This window comes from Apium graveolens, chromosome 8, assembly GCF_009905375.1.
Source record: "Apium graveolens cultivar Ventura chromosome 8, ASM990537v1, whole genome shotgun sequence".
Lineage (NCBI taxonomy): Eukaryota > Viridiplantae > Streptophyta > Magnoliopsida > Apiales > Apiaceae > Apium > Apium graveolens.
Window position 1 is genome coordinate 263,249,451 of NC_133654.1, and position 22,127 is coordinate 263,271,577.

The window sequence follows — 22,127 nt, forward strand, 5'->3', positions numbered from 1 at the left end:
TGCGCAGCAGGCTGATAAATTTAAATGGGGGTCGAAGTCTCATCTGAGGGGTTCCATAATTTCTTTTAAATTTGATAATGTGGCAGAGGCGGCTGATGCAGCAAAGGATGTTGAGAAGGAGTGCATAGATTTCAGGACTTCCAGGTCTAACAGTGGTAGTAAGAGGACTAGGGATGATCAGGGTTTTGCACAGGGTAGGCAGTGGTATGGAGGTCAGAGTGGTCAGCAGGGACAGTGGCGCGGACAGAATCAGAATAGGGTTGGTCAGTCATTTCACGGCCGGAATCAGTATGTTGGTCAGAATCAGCAGTTTCAGTGACAGAAGCAGCCTAGGCAGTGGTAGAATCGTCAACAGGGGCAGAGCCGTTTTTCAGTGTATGGGGAAAACCCCAATATGATTCCAGTGGCTCCTTGTACTACATGCGGTGGACATCATCCAGGTAGAGCTTGTTACCGACAGACTGGGGCTTGTTTCTTGTGTGGTAGCATATCCCATAGGGCAAAGGATTGCACAGTGTCACGCAACCCTGGTGGAGGAGGAGCTGGCGGTGGTAGTGGCAGTGGAAGTCAGCAGAATCCTATAGCCAGAGTGTTTGCATTGACGGCAAATCAGGCAGCGGCTAATTCAGGTACCGTTTCAGGAACACTTCTTGTTGGTAGACGTGATACTTATGTGTTATTTGATACTAGTTCGACCCATTCTGATGTGTCTTTATCGTTTGTTCATCATCTTGGTGTTGCACCTTCATTATTATATCCTCATATATCTATTGCTACCCCAATGGGGAATTCTGTTATTATATCTGATATATATCCAGAGTGTCCAATAGTTGTCGGAGATAGAAATTATAAGGTTAACTTGCTTCCGATGGAGATGCATGACTTTGATGTTATCTTGGGTATGGATTGGTTGAGTGAACATCGTGCCACAATTGATTGTCAAGGAAAAAGGGTGATCTTTGGGGATGCAGATAAACCAGAATTTGTATACCAAGGGTCTCAGCCGAAGGGGGATGTTAAGTTAATTTCTGCTCTAAAGGCGAGCAAACTTTTATCTAAGGGTTGTGATGGCTACCTTGCTTTCGTGAAGGATACATCGAAGGATGAACCTCACATCGAGGATTATCCAGTTGTGAGGGAGTATGAAGATGTGTTCCCCGATGAGCTACCAGGTTTGCCACCACATAGAGAGGTGAAGTTTACTATTGAACTAGTTCCAGGTGCTGAGCCTATTTCTAAGGCGCCTTACCGGGTGGCACCACTTGAGTTGCTAGAATTGAAGGAGTAGTTACAAGAGTTGTTGGATAGGGGATTTATCAGGCCCAGTGTGTCTCCGTGGGGTGCTCCTGTATTGTTTGTGAAGAAGAATGATGGTTCCATGAGATTGTGCATTGACTATAGGGAATTAAATTAGGTGATTGTCAGAAACAGGTATCCTTTGCCACGCATTGATGACTTGTTTGATCAGTTACAAGGGGTGAAGTACTTTTCGAAGATAGATTTGAGATCTGGTTACCATCAGTTACGAGTTAGAGAGGGGGATATTTCGAAGACTGCATTTCGCACTCGTTATGGTCATTATGAGTTTCTCGTGATGTCCTTTGGGTTGACGAATGCACCAGCGGTATTTATGAATTTGATGAATCGGGTCTTTCATGATTATCTGGATAAATTCATGGTGGTCTTCATCGATGATATCTTGATATACTCTAGGAGCAGAGAGGAACATGAGGAGCATTTACGTACTGTACTTGAAATTTTGAGGGAGAAGAAGTTGTTTGCGAAATTTTCCAAGTGTGAATTCTGGTTGGAGAAAATGGCATTCTTGGGGCATATTGTGTCTGGTAGGGGCATTGAGTTGGATCCTGCGAAAGTCGAGGCTATTACTAATTGGCCCAGACCTAGCAATGTAACGGAGGTGGGGAGTTTCTTGGGTTTATCAGGTTATTATAGGTGCTTTGTGGAAGGTTTCTCTTCCATAGCTTTGCCATTGACTCAGCTCATGAGAAAGGGCATTAAGTTTGAGTGGAATGATGATCGTGAGAAGAGCTTTCAAGAGTTGAAGAAGAGGTTGGTGTCTGCTCCAATACTTGTGTTGTCATCAGGAAGTGGAGGTTTTCAGGTTTTTAGTGATGCTTCTAAGAGAGGATTGGGGTGTGTTCTTATGCAGCATGGGAAAGTGATTTCTTACGCTTCTAGGCAGCTTAAACCCTATGAGGTGAACTATCCTACCCATGACTTGGAGTTAGCAACAGTGGTCTTTGCTTTGAAGATTTGGAGACACTATCTTTATGGAGAGACTTGTGACATCTTTACTGATCACAAGAGTCTCAAATACATCTTTACTCAGAAGGAGCTTAATATGAGGCAACGGAGGTGGCTTGAACTTCTTAAGGATTATGATGCAAATATTCGGTACCATCCAGGGAAAGCGAATGTAGTGGCAAACGCTCTTAGTAGGAAGAACTTGGGGAGTGTTGCATCTCTCATTACTCAGTCGCACCATATTTCAGATTTGGAGCGATTGGGTGTTGAATTGTATGTTAGAGGGTCGGGAGGTAGCATTACAAGTTTGAAAGTGAAACCAAATCTTATTTCAAGGGTTAAGGAAGCTTAGAAGAGTGATACAGGTTTGGAAGCTATTAGATCTGAGGTGGCAAGTGGCAAGGAAAAATATTTTCGTGTTGATGATGAGGGTGTGATATGGTTAGGTAGTAAATTGTATGTTCCCTTAGACCCGACGATTCGTGAGAAAATTTTGAAGGAGGCTCATAGTTCTTCATTCTCTATTCACCTAGGTTCCACTAAGATGTATAGGGATTTGAAGAAGCACTTTTGGTGGAGTGGAATGAAGGGAGATATAGCAGAATTTGTGGGAAAATGTCTTACATGTCAACAAGTGAAAATAGACCATCAGAGGCCTAGTGGATTGTTGCAGCAGCTAGATATTCCAGTTTGGAAGTGGGAAAACATTACTATGGATTTTGTGACTCATTTGCCGAGAACCTTCAGGAAGAATGATGTCATATGGGTGGTGGTTGATAGACTTACTAAGTCCGCTCACTTCTTACCTATTAGCATGGTTGTAAAAATCGGTAATCGGTACTAATCGGTTAAGGTACTGATTAGGGATTAATCGGTAAATCGGGGATTAATCGGAGGGATTAATCGGAACAAAAATCGGAGATATTTAAATATTTTAATAATATTTAATATATTTACCTTACTTATTATGAAATATATAATTAAAAATATTAATCGGATTTCAAAAAATAGACCGATTAAATATTTTTAAGGATTAATTGGGGATTAATCAGGGATTTTTAAAAAAAACGGGGATTTTTAGAACACTGCCTATTAGAGAGACTACTCCTATTCATGAGTTGGCAGAGATTTTTCAGCGAGATATTGTTAGACTTCATGGTGTGCCTGTGTTGATAGTTTCTGATAGAGATACGAGGTTTACATCGCGTTTTTGGAAGGGATTCCAGCAAGCTTGGGGTACGAGACTTAATTTTAGTACAACTTATCATCCACAGACCGATGGACAGTCAGAAAGGACAATCCAGATGTTGGAGGATATGTTGAGGGCATGTGCTTTGGAGTGGACAGGTGATTGGGATAAATATTTGTATCTGGTTGAGTTTGCGTACAATAATAGTTGGCACGCGAGTATTGGTATGCCACCATTTGAGGCTTTGTATGGTAGGAGATGTAGAGCACCATCTTGTTGGGATGAGGTTGGTGAGAGAGTTACTAAAGGGCCGGAGCTGGTTACAATCACTAATGAGAAGGTAGAGAAGGTTAAAGAAAGTTTGAAGGAAGCTCGATCACGTCAAAAGAGTTATGCCGATCAATATAGGAAGTTTAGCAGATTTGAGCCAGGTGATCATGTGTTCCTAAAAGTGTCGCCTTGTAAGGGTGTGAAGCGTTTTGGTATGAAAGGAAAGCTTAGTCCTAGATATGTTGGACCTTTTGATGTTATGGAGAAGGTGGGGGAAGTTTCTTATAGAGTTGCATTACCACCACAACTATCTCATGTGCATAATGTGTTTCATGTGTCTGTTTTGAGGGGCCTATAAATATCATCCATTACACGTAGTTCAGCATCCCTTACATAAGATTAGAGAGGATCTTTCTTGTGAGGAAGAAGCTGAGGCTATCTTAGCTCGAGAGGAGCAAGTTTTGAGGAAGAACATCATTCTGTTTGTGAAAGTTTTGTGGAAAAATCATTCGGAGAGAGAGGCTACTTGGGAATTAGAAGAGTCTATTCGTGAGAAATATCCGCATTTATTCGAATCAGGTACGTATTTAGTTTCGTTTGATTCCGGGGACGGAATCCTTTTTAAGGGGGTATATATGTAATATAACTAAATTTAGTTTAAAATAATAATAATAATAATAATAATAACAAGTGAAGAATTTAATTTTAGTTAGACTAAGAATAAAAAAAAGAATTATAATTTGCAATTGATAACAATCAGATTAGAAAAAAGGAGGTGTACAAAATTTGTATATAGGTATCCAGCACCCCTATTAAAAAAACGTGTGCATTATTTGTGTTAAAACCCTAATATTAGAGGCTGCCAAGAGAGAGGGGGAAACAGATGAAAAAGGAGTGTTGTTCTCAGTTATATTAATTCAAGATCTTGCTTCTCAAGTTGCTAATCAAATCGGTACGCCTTTAAATTTGTGCGAACAAGCCTATAGAGTTTTGCTCTACTTTAATTATTTAAAACATCGGGGCATTCAAAAAGTCAAGCTTTGTTTCTTTAATATTAAAATCTTAACTTAAGTGATTAGTTATTTTACATGAGAATCATGTGTTAACATGTTACTGTATTGGCAGCCAAATTAGTAATGGATGGTTATAGATTTAATATAATTAAGTATAGTTGGTATGTATAAGCACAACAATAGTAATATGAATTGGTTCAAATCAGTGTGTAATATTGGTGTATGATTCTGGTGTACATGACTACATATATTCATCATGTGGTTTATTATTCTATTATAGTAATTTGATTTTTTTAAATTAGTATTATATATTTACATTACTTTTAAGGTAAATGAGCCAAGTTCATGATTTTATGATATTAATGTCAAACCAATTTTTTTTAAAATTTTAATGTCATTATATTATGCATGTTAGATATATCATTTATTTTATTATTTAACATGGGTTTGTTGTATTATACTAAATCATAGTGAATAGGTGGCCATTTGTGAATAATTCGTGGTATAAAATTAAAGTCAGGAGCCCAGGAAGCATTACTAGTATATTTATTTTTTAGTGCAAGTGTTTTTGGTTAGAGCTGGCAGTATAAAATCGATGTTGTTTCATATAAACTAACGATTAACGGAATTAAAGAAATAGGATAAATTGTTAACATTAAATTATGATTTTGTTATTAGATTCGGGATTGGGAAAGTAGCGGATTATTCGCGGATTTTGCTAATTTTAATCATAACTAATTTTTAAGGTACGGATTCTGTCCCTTTTTTATTCAGCGCTACTCCTCTTAGCATTTAGAAATATTTGATTCGTTCAGTTCTTCTGTATCCTGCTCATTCAATATTTGATTTGACTTTTTCTGACTTCCGAAAATTGTTTTTTAAAAAAAATGATTTGGAAATTTTAAATATCTGTTTATGCGGTTTTCAAAATTTATCTATGACACCCTCTCTTTTGGAAATTTAAATTAATTGTCTCAGGTGATTTTAAATTTGCGAGAATATTTTTATTTGAACCCTTAGAGATATAGGGTATACCGAGTTAACCAGCTGTAGGGGTACTACAGCCATATCATTGCGGCACCAGTGACATGACACTTCCGTGACAGTGTGATTGGTCACGGCATATCCTTCTGTTAGCTCTTGGGAGGAGCTTTTGCGCATTTGATATTTGTTCAGGATACGTGGGTGCACCCAGAGTTTGATTTGTGATTTGATTTATGGTGACGTTGTATATGCCGTACACGTTATCCATTCTGTTGTACACATTAGGTACCCTATGATATGTGTATTTGTATCTGTTCTGATCTCGGTATGAATTATCCTAACCTCTCGTTGTTTTAGCCTTACTTATTTTTAAAATTGTTCTGTTATTATAAATTGCTGATTATTTATTTCTGATCTCTTTGTTTATAAATTGTATTCCAAATCCGTAATGGGCGTTTGACTCATGCCGTATTCTTTTTCTGACAGGTGCTTAGGGGGATCTGGGACTGTGTGATGGAGAGCTACCCTTTTTATTGATTAGAATTCGGACTTTATCAGTATTTAGATTTAATTATTTATTTGGAGAATTCAGAATCGATATTATTGGTTTAGACATTTTGGAGATTTAATATTATTTTAGAAATTTTAGATTGTTAAATTATTTTTAGAAATATATTTGTGCTCTGTTTGCAGTTTTATGGATTTTAAGTATTATCTCCTTTTATTAATAAAAAAAAGGGGTGTTACATTTTCTCTATCTGAGAACTCAAGGCAGGGGAAGTACTAAAATGCAAAACGATAATAATATAGTTATACATAACAGAATTGTTCAAAAGCAGCCCATGACAATAGATATTGTGAATTTTATTCTTATCATTCTATAAATCTTTTGACTATAATTTATCCTAGAAACCATTTCCATGAAAAGAAGATTGCAAAAATTAAATAATTTTATGCTCTATGACTTTAAAATTTATTAAAATCTATTTTTAATAATTCCTTAATTTTAAAATTTTATCCTCTAATTCTAGCTTAAACTTTAATTTAAAATTTAATTTTTTTACATTTTTTTGATAAAAAAATTATTTAATTTCATATTTTATACTCAACCATTTCATGACAACCCTTCATCCAAATAAGGCGAAGGTTGAACCCCTCATTTCCCAACCCTTGGATCCAAATAAGTTAAGGGTTCAATTCAACCCAACCCAACCTAACCTAATTTAGCCTAACCCAGCCCAACCTAAACCCTCCGCTCCTAACACCCCAACCAAACGGGGCCTTAATATAAGGTTTTCTTTCGGTTTAATGGCATTGATACACGATATAAATTTAAACACTCACAGGTACAAATATTATGCCTCTTCACCCTAAATGGGCGATAAGGTAGATACCTAGTACAAATGAATTATGTAATTGTGATATGTTGCTTGTTTTAATAACCTCAGTCATCGTCACGAAAGTAGGCAAAGGTTGATCTTTAGGGCTTATTTGGATGGGGGTTCTGAGGGGCTGAGGGGTTCATATCTCTCAACTCTCGGCAAAAAATATTAAATGAGAGGGTTGGGTTTTGAGAGGCTGGTAAGGGGTTGACGAGAGGTTCTGCTTCAATGGAAAAGCATATGAATTTCAACACCCCAAATCGGGGTGTTGTGAGTTGTACTCAGGGAATATGAATGAGGTCCCCTGCTATACTTTGTTTCTTTGCCAAGTATGAATATGAATGTCAAATTTACTTGTTTTGTTTCTTATGTTGTTGTATGACTGATTTTTTCTTTTATAAAAAAACTGTGTGATTGAAAAACAAAGATTCAAATGCAAATTAATATTGAAAAATGAGCATTTAATATTAAATTATAGTATTAATAAAATTATTTAATTTGTTTTGAAAAATTTAAAACTAATAGTTACTACACCAAAATTATATAATATTTAAATTTATATATTTTTTAAATTAATCTAATTTTTGAATTGTAATCACTTTTTCTGGATTAAAAAATATGTAATACAACATTCACATATCCTACCCTTCTCTTGCTTAATCCTTTCATCCAAACAAAACATGGGCTCAAGTCATATTGACCCGGCCTAACCTAATCCAACATAACCCAACTCAATCTAATCATTACTTACTTAACCCACTATCCAAACAAGCCCTTAAACTCTTGTTATATCACAATCATACTTTTTCGTCCATGACTCATGTGTAATGCAAATCATTATCATTTGAATACTAAGATAAACTATGTCATGAGCGCAATGAAATAACTCGAGTGATTAAGAACTTATCTCTTATCATTCCAGATTCTAATTTCGATTCTCGCTCACCCCAAAATTTGTTAGAACACATACTTAATTATAAGACATATAAGCCAAATTAATAATAATAAAAAAGATAAACTATCTCATTTACCCCGAGTTCAATCCAGTGTCATTTGCGTGTATTAAAGTTTGTCTATATTTTTTAAGAGGTAAAAAGTGATTAGCTCTTTACAAAAATATAGCGGGCATGTTTGTGTAATATTTATTTTTAATTATAAATTATATGATTATAAATTGGGGAGTAAATTATTAAAATACTAACTTTTAATACTTAAATATCAAAATAGTTAAATTATTTTTTGTTTCGTATTATTACCTAGATGTAATACCAATTTAGTAAAATATTCAGGAAATCAATTTAAATTTAATAGTAATATATAATGTCGTTAACCTAAGAAAATATTTTAAAATAATTGTAATTTCTAAAAACGAAAAACAAAATTTAAATGCAAAAGTTGTTTTGAAAAGAAAAAATAACTATGGGAAATGGGCAAAATTAGTACATGAATATAGACGCAGTTAGTTACTTTATCCGCCTCATTCAATTTTATACAATTTTTTTTAATATAAGTATACTTATATAATTTATTTTTAAATTTTTTATTAAACTTTAAACATCAAAGTTTCACATAAAAGAAAAAATATAAAAAAATACTAATGAAACTATATTTAAAAAAACCGTTAAAATTAAAATACATATCGAGTCCCGTCCCTACACATCTCAATCAATAGAGCGAGTATATAATAGGAGCGGGTATATAATAGGATCACGGATCATCATAGTTACTAGATTCCATCTTGAAAATTAGTAATATCTTGGTAAAAAAATTCAGTATTATTAGTAGGGATGTAATTCGAACCTAAACGATTTGAACTCGATTCGATAAAATGGGCTCAACTTGACTCAAATTCGTTATCAATCCTCGAATTCGAACACATTTTCCGAATCGACAAAAAATTTAAGCTGAGATGGGATTTTTTAAACTCGAGCTCTACTCGATAAACTCGACTTGGATCAAACCCGAATTCAACTAAATATTTTTGTAATTTGTACTATTAAATATTCACGTGTTTGCTAGTATATGTGTCACCTTGAGTCGATTCGTCCCACTTCCATTAGTCCAATATGTTTATTTATCCCAACTCTTAACTCTAAATACATTTAATGAAATTCTGACAACTAAATTGTATTAACTTTCAGTTCAAACCTGCCTGGTTGAAATTATACCTTTTTGTAAAATTTGTATTAATAGATGATATTATAATATTATATAATTGATTGAAAAGTTGAGTACGGAAAATAATAAATATGTATTCTAAAATTAGATTGTCATTTTAAGTGGAATGATATTTTTTAGTTGAAATTAAAAAATAAATCAAATAAATTTCGTAAAATTGATGTTAAAACTCGGAAACGGGATAATAATCCCAATAGGCTCGAAAATTCGGTCATCTCAAAAACTCATAAAAAAACTCGAAAACTTGATAAACTCCAAAACTCACGAGTAGGTCGAACTCAACTCGTTTATTTTACGGGTCGAGTTTGACCATAATTTTCAGGCTCTGACTATTTTTTAACTCAACTCTATTCGATAAAAAAAAATTAAATTTAAATTTGATAAGCACAAACTACACTTGATCCTAGTCAAGTTACACCTTAATTAGTAGCTATGTTGATCTCGACCAAGTGCTACATATGAATTTCACATTATATATATGGAGCTGTTCATCAGCCATCGTTGGATGAGATACAGCTGCCGCAATGCAGTATTGCGGTAGTACACACCTGGCGCAATAAAACATTGCGGAAGCCTGCAATGAAATATTGCGGATGACGTATCCCAAACAAGTTGGTTGAGATTATTTGCCTATATATATATACCAAAGTCGCATTAATTTAGATAGCTTAGAGCTTCATTAAAATTTTGAACTCCAACCCTTGAGAAACTGTCCGTACATTAGAATAAGAACCGGTATTGGGTTCATACCCACCAGACACCAGGCTCCAGCCAATCATATCTAGACAACGTATTCATAAAAATCTGCAAACCTGCGACTTTAGAAACAACCCCATGATAAATTAGAAAGCTTCAAAAATATGGGCTGTGATGCTTTTTAGCATGTAAAGCTGAAATATCCGGACCATCCCCCGAATATTAAGAATTTTTGCATGAATATAAGTGATTAGTAATATCAACTATGCGTTTCTTAAGTTTTTTGGATATGAAAGTTGATGATTTTCAAACATATCATGCCTTTTTTTTATTTTGGTAAGTTTTAATTGCCGCCTTTCAAGATAAAAGTTATATTCGCCAGGGGCCTCATTATTAATATTCTTTTACGATAGTTTGTATATATATGTTGTTGGTACTTTTTTCGATAATTTGTACATATATATATGTTTGTTGGCTCTTGGTACTGGCGGTTACACTAAATATTTAACTTCTAAAAAGAAACTAAGTTTTAAATATTTTTTATAAATTGATAAAATTTTATATTCTAATATTTTAATTTATTTTACATATTTTGTATTGGAAATTACATGAAAGGCGATATTATGAATGTGTCATATTAGAGGTGGCCAACCGTGCGGGTCGGGCGGTCCGGGCCGGGTTGGAAGCGGGTTTGAACCGGAAGAATTGAACACTTAACCGGCACTGGGAGTCGAGCGAATCGGGCCGGGCTGTGTTGAGCTGACAGATGGTAACCCGGGTTCGGCTCGGTTCGCGGGCGGTTCGCGGGTGGTTCGCGGGCTGGCGAGTTGAACACGCGGGCTAGCGGGTTGAGTAATTTATGGATAGAATTGTCACATCTGTCAAGAAATAGTTATTTTATTGTTTTTATGCATCATAGCTATATTCATTTGAAAAAACTAATGGAATAAAACAAATCACAAGAATCTTCCTCTGACTCACTTGGGTTGTTCTGCATTGTTTGTGCCTGCACTCCTGTATAAGATATAACTGATTTTACTAACAAAAAATAACATTTTTGTGGTGGGAGCAGAGCAATTAATGTTGACATCTTTCCTGTTTAAGGTGTCCTGCGCGGGCTGTGCGGGCTGCATAGTTCGTTCGGCTCGCGCGGGCTTCGCCTGTTCGGGCTCGTGTGGGTTAGTGCCGGTCCCGGTTTTTTAAAATTAAATTCGTATTCGGTTCGCTTCTTTCGGCGGATTGTACGGGTTTGAACCGGCCCGTATCGGGCCGAATATTTTACGGTTTCCGTACGAGCCGGTCCCGAATGTGCGGTTCGAACCCGCACGTTTGGCCACCTCTATGTCATATACATTACACGAACAAGAAATTACACAATAATTTATATTTAAATTAGATATTTATATACACAAAATTATACAACTAGTAAAGTACACCAAACAATTGAGGTGTCTGATATATCATTTACCGTGAAACTCGGTTGAAAAATTAGCCAAGGGAGATAATTTTGATGTTACCGATGTAATGAATTTATGTATACAGACAAATATGATTGGTAGCGAGTGATTATGATTTATCAACAATTTTTCTAAAATACGTGATCATTCGTTTCATTTTCCATTTCAAGATAATTTAGAAACATACTCCCTCCCTCTGTTCCATAAAATTTTATATATTATTTTCAAATTTTATATATTATTTTTCGGCACGCTTTCAATACTCCTTTAAAGTATAATTCCACAATATTTTTTAAATTTTTTTTTCTGAATCAAAATTTCATGTTTGAACTTTTATTTAAAAAGAAATTAAAAAAAAATATTATAAAACTATATTTTATAGAAGTTTTGAAAAAAGTGCAAACTGTGCACGTAGAGAAGCACAAAAAGCTCACCGGGCCGGGTTTTATCCGGGCTTTAAAAAACCCGGTTTTTTAAAACGGATCGTAAAGACCGGTTTTTTAAAACGGATCGGGCCGGACTTTTTTAAAAATCGAGCCGGGCCGGGCTTCCCAAAAATATAAGGCCCGTTTTAGGCCCGCGGGCCGGGCCAGATCGGGCCGAACCGGGCTTTATCCGGGCTTTTTATTTATATATTAAAAAAATATTTTAATATTTTATAACTCGAATTATGAGTAGTTTAAATACTAGAGAAAATAATATCTTGATATATAAGATAGAGTAGTTTAGACACCGAAATAAATAATTATTTTTAATATAATTTATAAATAATTATATATACTTTAATTGTTTATAGTACTATATATGATATATTATTTTAAAAATCATAAAAAGTATTGTATATTTTCAAATTTTATATAAAAAATCGGTTTTTTAATCAGGTTTTTCAAAAAGGCCGGACTTTTATCCGGGCCGAACCGGGCTTTTATCCGGGCTTTTTTCGATCCGGACTTTTATCCGTGCTTTTTTAAATCCGAGATTTTCGGATATCGGGCCGGGCCGGATTTTCGAGAAAAAAGGAGGCCCATTTAAGGCCTGCGGGTCGGATCGAACCGGGCCGAAATTTTTTCGGATCGGGTTTTTCGGGCTTTTTTCCGGATCGGATTTCGGATATTTTAAACATTTTTAAGTGCACGTATAAAAATTAATGAGACGGAGGGAGTATGTATTTAATAGAAAGTTGATTTCTCCATTGTAAGATAAAAATCTGGTTCAAGGTCTACGATCCTAGTTCACGTCCAAATTTTCGTTCGTATACGCGTCTACTAGCAAAATACGTAGTAAGTTGATGGGACCTAATTGGATTTCAGTAACACGTTTCGAGTTTTGATTGGTCACTTGTATGTATGCTTGCTTGCATGAGTATAAAGCAAAACCCCTTCTCTTTAACCACCGTTAAGTTAACGGCGCTCCATAGTTAAGGTTGTAGCTGCAGTGACATGGAGATTTTACAAAAAAATAGAATTTTGAAACTAATTTATATTTATTTTACTGACAATGTTAGCAACTTGTTTAAATTAAAATAATATTATCTCGATCATATATGGATAAAATATAAAAAATTAAAAAATTCCATCTTAAATTCATCAACCACACAGAACTCATTTTCTATTAATTTCTAAGTAGCTTCACGTCAAAATGTAACGTTACTCAACAATTAAACTTTGAGTAAACAGGAGCATAATGTCGATTAAAATTAGGTTTTACCAAGTAAGGTTTCCTGCAAGTAGATTTTCTAATTTTTCTCACATTTTTTGCACAGTCTTAAATTTATAATCTCAGCCGTATTTGTTAATGTTAGAAACAAATCCAAAAATCAAAAAGCAGTTAGTTGAGCAGAAGATACCATAAAAAAATGCATAAAAAGGTAAATTTTAAATAACACCGTTAAACTAACGGTACCCTAATCTAACCTAATGCTAAGAGCCATGTTGCCAACACATAAATAATACACACTTCACTTTTTTCACATAGTAGATCTCAAAAACACACACATACACCACCTTCTCTCATTTTGCTCTGCACCTCCGGCGATTTCTGAAAATTTACACCCAACGTCGCCTTAGCTGCCTCTCTCTCTCTCTCAGCTCACACAAACTTCACCTCCTTATCTCTCTCCATCTCTCTCACATCTCACACACTAGATCTCAGAACTCTCTCTCTCTCTCTCAGCTCACACAAACTTCACCTCCTTATCTCTCTCTATCTCTCTCACAGCTCACACACTAGATCTCAGAACACACACTTCACCTCCTTATTTTGTTTTCTAAGGCTGCGATATACACCAATCTACACACACAACACCGTTGTAGTCATATCTACATCGATCTACTTTCAAAACTGATAAAAATACACTTATATATATATACATAGATAGGCAGCTAGATTGAGCTCAAATGGCCGTACAAGAGAAACAGGAAGCAAATCGAAGATCTCCGACGGCGAAACCTAGTTCTCAGCCGCGATTCAGCTCAAATCTCTCGAATGACCTCTATTTTTCAAATGTATATAAAATCTCGTTTCTAATGTTCATTTTCTGTTTTAAAACCTAGATCTATTTTTCAGAATCTCAAAGTTAATTTTTCATTTTCTGTTTTTAAACCTAGATCTATTTTTCAAATCTATTTAGAATCTCAAAGTTTATTTTTGATTCTCTGTTTTTAAACCTAGATCTATTTTTTAAATCTATTTAGAATCTCATAGTTTATTTTTCATTTTCTCTTTTTAAACCTAGATCTATTTTCAAATCTACATAAAATCTCGTAATTAATCTCTATTTTAAAAAATACACGGTCACTGATTTTAGCTACAACTCGCAGATCGGAAACATCTGGAAGGTGTCTTTACAGTATGAAGGAGGCTAGCGAGGTAATATTAATATATGAGGCATTTATATATTTATAAGTTTTTATTTTATTTTATTTTTTAATTCTTCTTCATTTTAGATGCTAATTTATAAAATATTTTTGCACTAGATCTTTTATCGACTGGGGATTAACCAAGCTATTGTTGCGAGAGTGCGATTTGACTTAAATGACAAATTTAGTCAACTGTTCATTGAGTTGTGGGTTGACCAGGTTTGATTTCAACTTATGGATTTAAACCTAATTGTGCAGTTTGCATTTTTTTTATTTCTATCCATTTTTATAAAAAAAATTACAAAAAAGACCTTTATAAAATTCTGTGATTAAATATGATGACATTATTTGTATCACCTGTACTCCTGGCTAAGTACAGTTTATTTGCTTTATCTGCAGTAAAATAAAATTAATAAAAAATCTTGTAATATTTTTGTGTTTTATAAACTGCCAATGCATTTTAATGACATTTATGAAAGTATAATCTCGACGTGATTAATTTTGTAAATTCATTGACCCTTTTTAGTAGAAAATGGAGAAAATTACATATAAACGTTTCCAGATTCCAAATTATTCATGTTTAACTGTTTTATTACTCTTTAATTTTTAGTTAAATAGTTACAAAGACTCTATATATGTAAAGGCGGTTGTATTAATATTTCAAATTAGTGAAAGGACTAGCAGGGTGTGTGTTAGAAGCTCATAGATTACAGACATACATATACATATATACACTGCTAAATATCATAAACAAGATCAAGAAAGAAAGAGTTTAATGGCGGACCCCGATCCAAGTATGTAAAATCTGCTTATCTCCACGTTTTCTTGCTTCTTTACATGTTTACAGAGTATATTTGGTGTATGCTATTTGTGTTTATCACCTGAAGAAACTAGGGGGGTTCTTATGTCAAAGTTTGATGCCATGTGTAAGTAGTATTTCTTCATTAGGTTTACACCACAATATGTAACTCTAGATATATATGTTTGTTGTTTAGTGTATAATCTATGCTGTACATTTGTTATATGTTTATCACTTCAAGAAGGTTCCTGGGTTTCTTTGTTTTGAGTGATTTTGCTCTTGTTAGATAAAGATGAACATGTGAAAGTTTTTGTTACTTCCTCCAATTCTTGAATAGGTTTTGGAAAATGTGTATCATATTATTATTACACTTGTATTCTTTTTGAATACAAGTCACATGTTCTAGGGTTAGGGTTTTATGATGCTACTGATGTGGTGTTAACTTGTTAACCTGTTGTGTGATTATAAGATCTCTGTGTTATCTCCTTTTTTTATGTTTCATAAGTATTGTTCCCTAGTATCTTCATTAGTAATTAAACTAACGTCACTCATCTTTCTTTTTATGGGTTATTGGTAATGTTTTACAGTGACACAGATTTTTTCAAAGAAAAATTGATTATCTAACTCAGAAATTTTTTGGCAGATCATCTTCATCAACCTTTACACAATGCACATCCTCTTAATCAACCCTTACATAATCCTGTGATAGGAAATGTTGGTGCTGCTCAGGGCCATGCCCATGATGCTCAAGATGGTACATATGAAAATGCTGTTACTTATTGGATTTTCAACTATTTAATATATGTAATATACTGCTTTTTAATGTTTGTTGTATTAAATTTGTAGGTGTGCCAGGAGATCCTCTAAATCAAGCCTTACATAATCCTGTGATAGGAAATGTTGGTGCTGCTCAGGGCCATGCCCATGATGCTCAAGATGGTACATATGAAAATTCTGTTACTTATTGGATTTTCAACTATTACATGCAAATTGTGTTGGAAAAACTTAGAGAAGAAAAAGACACCTACATTTTACAGAGAACTTGTACTGCTATTTTTACTTACTTTTATTCTTCTTCTAAAACTCAAGGTAAACTAGCCATTATATAGGCTTTACAAACATATTAAAACTAACTATTACTAAAACTAACCACTACTAATTAATGGGTAAATTACATGTCCATAATTTACTCCATAACTCCACTACTCCACTACCCCACTACTAAACAATTCTAAATTAATATTTTTCTCTAATAATTAATCTATTGCTAAATATCTAATAATTAAATAAACAAATAATTAATAACTAAATTTAAGATTATTCCAACATTCACCCCATAATCTTAAATTTACGAAGCACTTTCTCTTCGCCTGTGATGCACTTCTCACCACCATCAATTTTGATGCACTATCTCATCAAAAACACTTTGGAGCACTTTCTCTCCAAAAACACTTTGGAGCACTTTCTCTCCACAACTCTAAAGGAGTGGTTCTCCCTCGATCAATTGTGCCATCCTTTCTTCATCATTCTGAAATCTACAATTCTTTGCCAGATGCCCATATTTTTTGCATTTGTAGCATTGTGGCTTTCCTTTGTACCAGCAGTCTTTTTCTTCATGTCCCATCTTATGACAATGGTTGCATTGAACTTTGTTACCTGTGCCTTTTGAGGATGAAGCTTTAGCTAATAGCAGTCCCTCATTTTTTCCTCCAATTTCTTCCTCCCTCATTGATCTCCTTTGGTCCACGGCGTGAAGTGAATTGATCAATTCTGAAACAGTTAATTTCGAAAGATCTTTAGTATCTTCAAGTGAGGAAATTTTAGTTTCATACCTCTCAGGAAGAGTTACTAAAAGTTTGTCCACTACTCTTTGACTTGAGAAATCTCCACCAAGTAGTTTGATTTGGTTAACAATGGACATCAACCTACTCCCATATTCCTTGACGCCTTCATTATTTTTCATTCTCATCATCTCAAACTCTCTCTTGAGGTTCAGAATTTGCATCAGTTTGGTTTGTTGATTGCCTTCAAATTCTTCCTTAATTTTTGTCCATGCTTCTTTAGGAGTATCACAACTCATAATAGTTGTAAAGATCTCTTCCGACACAGCCGAATGTAGACATGAAAGTGCCTTTGCTTCTCTAGCCACTTCTTCATCACGTTTTTTGATTTGGGCTACTGTTGGATTTTGTGGAAGAAGGGTTGGCTCAACATCACTCTCGATTGCTTCCCACAAACTCATAGCTTTCAAATATGATTTCATTTTGATAGCCCATGAATTATAATGATCTCCTTTGAATAATGGAATAGAGACGGAGAAATTGTTTGATGCCATGGAAAATATTAAGGATAATATATATATGTATATGTGTATTTTTATAAGAGTTTTATAAGCCCCGGATCATATGGCTCTGATACCAATGTTGGAAAAACTTAGAGAAGAAAAAGACACCTACATTTTACAGAGAACTTGTACTGCTATTTTTACTTACTTTTATTCTTCTTCTAAAACTCAAGGTAAACTAGCCATTATATAGGCTTTACAAACATATTAAAACTAACTATTACTAAAACTAACCACTACTAATTAATGGGTAAATTACATGTCCATAATTTACTCCATAACTCCACTACTCCACTACCCCACTACTAAACAATTCTAAATTAATATTTTTCTCTAATAATTAATCTATTGCTAAATATCTAATAATTAAATAAACAAATAATTAATAACTAAATTTAAGATTATTCCAACAAATTGTACTTTAATATATGTAATATACTGCTTTTTTATGTTTGTTGTATTAAATTTGTAGGTGTGGCAGGAAACCAACATAACCAACACAATCAAGCTCTGCATATTCTTGAAAATGAATTGATGGGGGAACAAGATGATGCACATAATGCTGAGAATGGTATTAACATAAGTGATTATTATTTTTGATTGTTTCATTTTTATCTTGTATGAATTGTTTTTAATATAATTTTAAGAAAACAACCTTAACAAACAGATACTTTCTTAGTATTTTAAATTAACTATGTAACTTTTGACAGGACCTTTGTTTAACCAAGTTTTTGAACAATTAGAGAATGCTCTAATTGGACATGTGGAGGTTAATGCACAAGAAGGGCAAGGTATCTGTTGTATATATAAGCATCTGTTGTATCTAATTTATTATTAGTTTTTGAGAGAAGCCACATGTTCCATGGTTTTACGAGAAATAATGATGATGCTACTGATGGTTTATTGGTTTTTAATTAATTTGATGTCTTGATTGTGTATAAAACTGACTACCAAGGACTTGCATACTATGTTATAGGTTGTCTTGTCTTGCTTCTTTCAAATATTAATTATCTTCCTTGTTTTATGGTCTCAATAATTCTGAGCAGGGCCCATGCAGCTTGGAGCTAATCAAGCCCACGCTGACCAGGGTATTAAAATTTTGGCCACCTTTCGATATTTACATGCAATTTCACAAGTATTTATATTCCACTAGACTGTAGCAGAGTTAGGTAGGTTGCACTCTATTTTTAATTTTGACAACTTCTCCCATGATGTACCAAACTGTTGTGGCAGGAGCTAATCAAGTTTTTCAAAATCTCGGGGAGGAACTAATGGCAGAAGAAGACGTTCAGAATGTAAATTTTGAAAATGGTACTTAGTAATTTTTTAAATGGTTGTTACTTTTAATTATTAATTTTTCATTTTTCTGTACTAAATTTCTTGTATGTAACGTAAAAACAAATATAACTTTTTGTAGGACCTATGTTTAACCAAATATTTCATGATTTTGAGCAGGCCCTCCAAGAACAAGGTATGTGTGTCTTTTATATGAGCATTTGTTATATTTTATAGTATTTCAAGTTCTTATTGGCCAGGGGATTATGTGGTGTAGTTTATTTTACATGTTGAGCAATATAGGAATTAAAGAAGAGGTGTGAAAGGTGGATCCTAGATTATTTTTTTTCCTTACTTTCTAAAAAGCTTGATTAGGGGAGTTAATGATGATGCTATTCATTTGACTGTTCTTGTAAGTTATACATGAAGTTCTGCATTGTATCTTCTTAGGCTGCTTAAGTATTATGGTGGTTGGTAGAAAGTTAATTTCTTAGGAATTCTTGTTATTTCTGTTTTTTTTTGTCATTTATTAGGTTAATATGTATAGGTGTCATACATTTCTTTTAGAAGCTGGGGTTTGTTACTCAAATTCTTAACTTGTTTTTTAATTTTGTCTAATAAGATCTCTTATCATGTGTTATATTCTTTTATTTTAGTTTTTATATGTTAAATACTTTTTTTTATACTTGTTTCAACATAACATATTAAATTAATAGAATTTTTTACTTCCCTTTTTATGGGTTATTCGTATTTAACTTTTATATAATGCTAGATAGAATTTTATGAAAGAAAATCTAAAATAATGTAATTGAATTATCATTGACAGTTCCACTTGTGCAGAACCAGCTGGAAGTTCCTGTGGTGGTAGGAGAAGTTGCTGGTGCTCAAGGCAATGTTGAGCATGGTATAATCTTTAATGGTTTTTTCTAGTTATTTTATGTATTCATGGTCAATAAACTATGAAAGGCAATCTGCATGCTAATATATTAGTCATTGCCATAAATTTCTAAGATTAGTGTTGAATATCACAGGTCAGTAAAGTTTTTTTATTAGTAATAGTAATAGTAGTTGACTGATTTCTTTAATTTCTTTTTATTCTTTTGTGATCTTAATCAATTTGAGCAGGACCCTTGCACCAGGCTGATAATGCTAATGCTAATCATCAAGAAGGTATCAAAGTTTTCTTGTTATTATGATAAGGTCTCATCTAAGTATTGTTACACAGTCACATATTTAGCACGGGTTATTTAATCTCTTGTTATAACAAATTTCTTGTCATGTACCATATATATCTCTCTTATTTCTAGTTTTTTTTTAAAACTTTGGCAGATCCTCCTCTTCATCAGCCAGTTCAAATTCTTGTTTTTATAAATGGAGAAGTTGTAGGTGCTCATGACCACAGTGAAGATGGTATAATTAGTTACTTTTATTTGCACTATTAACTGTTAGTGGTTCATATAACATCTTTCTTAGTTAATGACACATATGACAGATAATATAAAAATAGTTAATTTAATTAATCATGTTATACTGCTGCACCTACATTTAGATTAGTTCAGTCATTCTCATAATATTTTTTTCAATGCATAGTTGACAGTTATGTGCTGGGAGTCCAACATTTGATGAATGTGGCTGACGACCAACTCAGGGAAGTTATGGAGGATAATAACCTTGAATTAACTGTGTTTAACGGTGAAGGCATGTCGCTGTTTGAGAGACTGATTAGAGCATTAGTTGAGCAAGGTGGAAGCCCAGCTAACAGACCACATGTCTATCAGAAACTAGTTAATGCCTGTAACAATCAAGTTACTCCCGCCACTGTGGCTGCATTAGGTGATGGCGTGTTGGTGTATGATGTTAAAGTTGGGGGGCGAGAAAAAGCAGAGTGCATAAGAAATTTCGCTCAAAGTTTTCAAAATGCCAATGAGCTTGAGCAGCTGACTGCACTTGGAAGTGAAGCCATTTATGACAGACTTAAGAGTATACGCCTGTTGGGTGTACTCAGAGCTATGTACGTACTAGTTTTTGGTATGAAACGATTAGATTTCATGCCAAGGGATTCCAAGTTGAGCAATAAGCTTACGCGCTTATACGGCGACCAGTTTCCCGATTATGAAACCTGGAACCCGTACCAGGGTTTAGGTGCGTACATCATCTGGAAGTATGTCAGCGAATGAATGATAGTTGATGTTCGAGTTTAGGTGCGTTTGTCAGCGAATGGCAGTTGACCAGTTGATGTTCAATTCATTGATCCTTAAATTGTAAAAAATAGAATATCTCTTTGTTCATTTTGTTTCTTTTTTCTGTTAAACTGATACGTTACTTGCTTACTGAGTGGTTGTATGTTTTTTCCTGTTAAACCGATACATTACATACTTACTCTGATTGGTTGTAGTAAATGGAAATCTACTATTTTGTTGTGGCTTAGTTCATTGTGGAGTATCAACTATTAACCCTAGTGTATGGGTGTTTAAATGGTGGCAAGTAATTACTTTTTTTAATATATATTTTTATACATAATATCACAAAAATGTTATTCTTATTCATAAAATATTATATTTATATTAAAATACAGAAAAGTAACTTTTAAATTAAAATTAAATGTAATTATGTTTTTATAATCGAATTTCAGCACTTTTAACAAAATAAAAGTTATTTAAGATTTACATATTTAAAAAACCTTAAAATCCTTCTCCACGTGTGTACATACATGTATTTTTATTGATAATTAATCAAACACTTGTACTTTTTAATTTGGGGAATCGTCATATTTAGTTATATTGCAGACGGGACTATAGTGAAGTAAGGTTTGGATCATTGTTTTTACTGGTAAGGCACATTAATGCAACTCCAACAAACAACATTATGAGCAAAGTAGCATAATAATCCATAGCCATATAATTATGGGTACACAAGCAAACTGGTGTAGGCAAATCGGAGAGTTCCAAATTTATCCTGTTCATCAGGCCAAGATCTAAACTCGTATATGGACACATCTGTTCAACTCTTTACTTTTCTTGGCAAGCATCGTGTCTTAGTTTGAACAGATTTCATTTGGTTTGTTTGTTTTGTTCTGCACACCTTCTCTCAACTTCATATGGAATTTTTGGTTGGAAATGAGTCTTCAATTTTTGTACCAGTGAGGCGCACTAATGCAATTACAGCAAACAACATTTAGCATATTAATCATTAATGACTGACCACAAGAATCAAGCGCTGAAAATTACACTATTTACATTTTCCTGTACGGTCTTTCTAACGTGTGTCCACTAACTCCAATAAAAATGAGTTCTTTTTATTGGTGGAATTGATGTGAATACAGGAGGACCATTAACATTTATTATTCAACCACCAATAAGAAGAGCTCATTTTTATGTGGAGTTAGTGACTATTGTGTGAAATCCCTTTCTCTTTCTC

At 33.8% G+C, this 22,127-nt stretch overlaps 3 protein-coding genes across 5 annotated transcripts; 2 read left to right on the top strand and 1 right to left on the bottom strand.

The window, feature by feature from the left end:
- Positions 1–394: 394 nt before the first annotated feature.
- Positions 395–1,288, top strand: LOC141680861 (uncharacterized). Its single transcript, XM_074486964.1, has one exon. The coding sequence runs from the start codon at positions 395–397 to the stop codon at positions 1,286–1,288; it is 894 nt and encodes a 297-aa protein (XP_074343065.1).
- Positions 1,289–13,395: 12,107 nt separating this feature from the next.
- Positions 13,396–21,137, top strand: LOC141678926 (uncharacterized). 3 transcript variants are annotated; one of them, XM_074485364.1, is made up of 14 exons: positions 13,396–13,938; positions 14,254–14,302; positions 14,410–14,511; positions 15,735–15,845; positions 15,938–16,030; positions 17,908–18,006; positions 18,146–18,226; positions 18,482–18,523; positions 18,669–18,746; positions 18,853–18,906; positions 19,537–19,614; positions 19,836–19,880; positions 20,040–20,120; positions 20,301–21,137. In XM_074485364.1, the coding sequence occupies exons 6-14, from the start codon at positions 17,970–17,972 to the stop codon at positions 20,885–20,887; spliced, it is 1,083 nt and encodes a 360-aa protein (XP_074341465.1). In that variant the 5' UTR covers positions 13,396–13,938; positions 14,254–14,302; positions 14,410–14,511; positions 15,735–15,845; positions 15,938–16,030; positions 17,908–17,969; the 3' UTR covers positions 20,888–21,137. The 3 variants fall into 3 exon arrangements, with proteins under 3 accessions (XP_074341465.1, XP_074341466.1, XP_074341467.1); XM_074485365.1 differs by having other exon boundaries at positions 17,917–18,006; XM_074485366.1 differs by lacking the exon at positions 15,938–16,030.
- On the bottom strand, positions 16,569–17,354 carry LOC141680862 (uncharacterized). The gene has a single exon (XM_074486965.1). It carries the CDS (start codon positions 17,352–17,354, stop codon positions 16,569–16,571), a length of 786 nt encoding a protein of 261 aa, XP_074343066.1.
- Positions 21,138–22,127: the final 990 nt, after the last annotated feature.

What these genes read in the sequence shown, in the direction of transcription:
- LOC141680861 (XM_074486964.1), top strand. Translation starts at nt 395, where the DNA reads ATGATTCCAGTGGCTCCTTGTACTACATGCGGTGGACATCATCCAGGT.
- LOC141680862 (XM_074486965.1), bottom strand. Translation starts at nt 17,354, where the DNA reads ATGAAATCATATTTGAAAGCTATGAGTTTGTGGGAAGCAATCGAGAGT.
- LOC141678926 (XM_074485364.1), top strand. Translation starts at nt 17,970, where the DNA reads ATGGGGGAACAAGATGATGCACATAATGCTGAGAATG. An exon ending in GAATGTAAATTTTGAAAATG is followed by an intron (nt 18,747 to 18,852) that starts GTACTTAGTAAT and finishes AACTTTTTGTAG; the next exon opens with GACCTATGTTTAACCAAATA. An exon ending in TCAAGGCAATGTTGAGCATG is followed by an intron (nt 19,615 to 19,835) that starts GTATAATCTTTA and finishes CAATTTGAGCAG; the next exon opens with GACCCTTGCACCAGGCTGAT.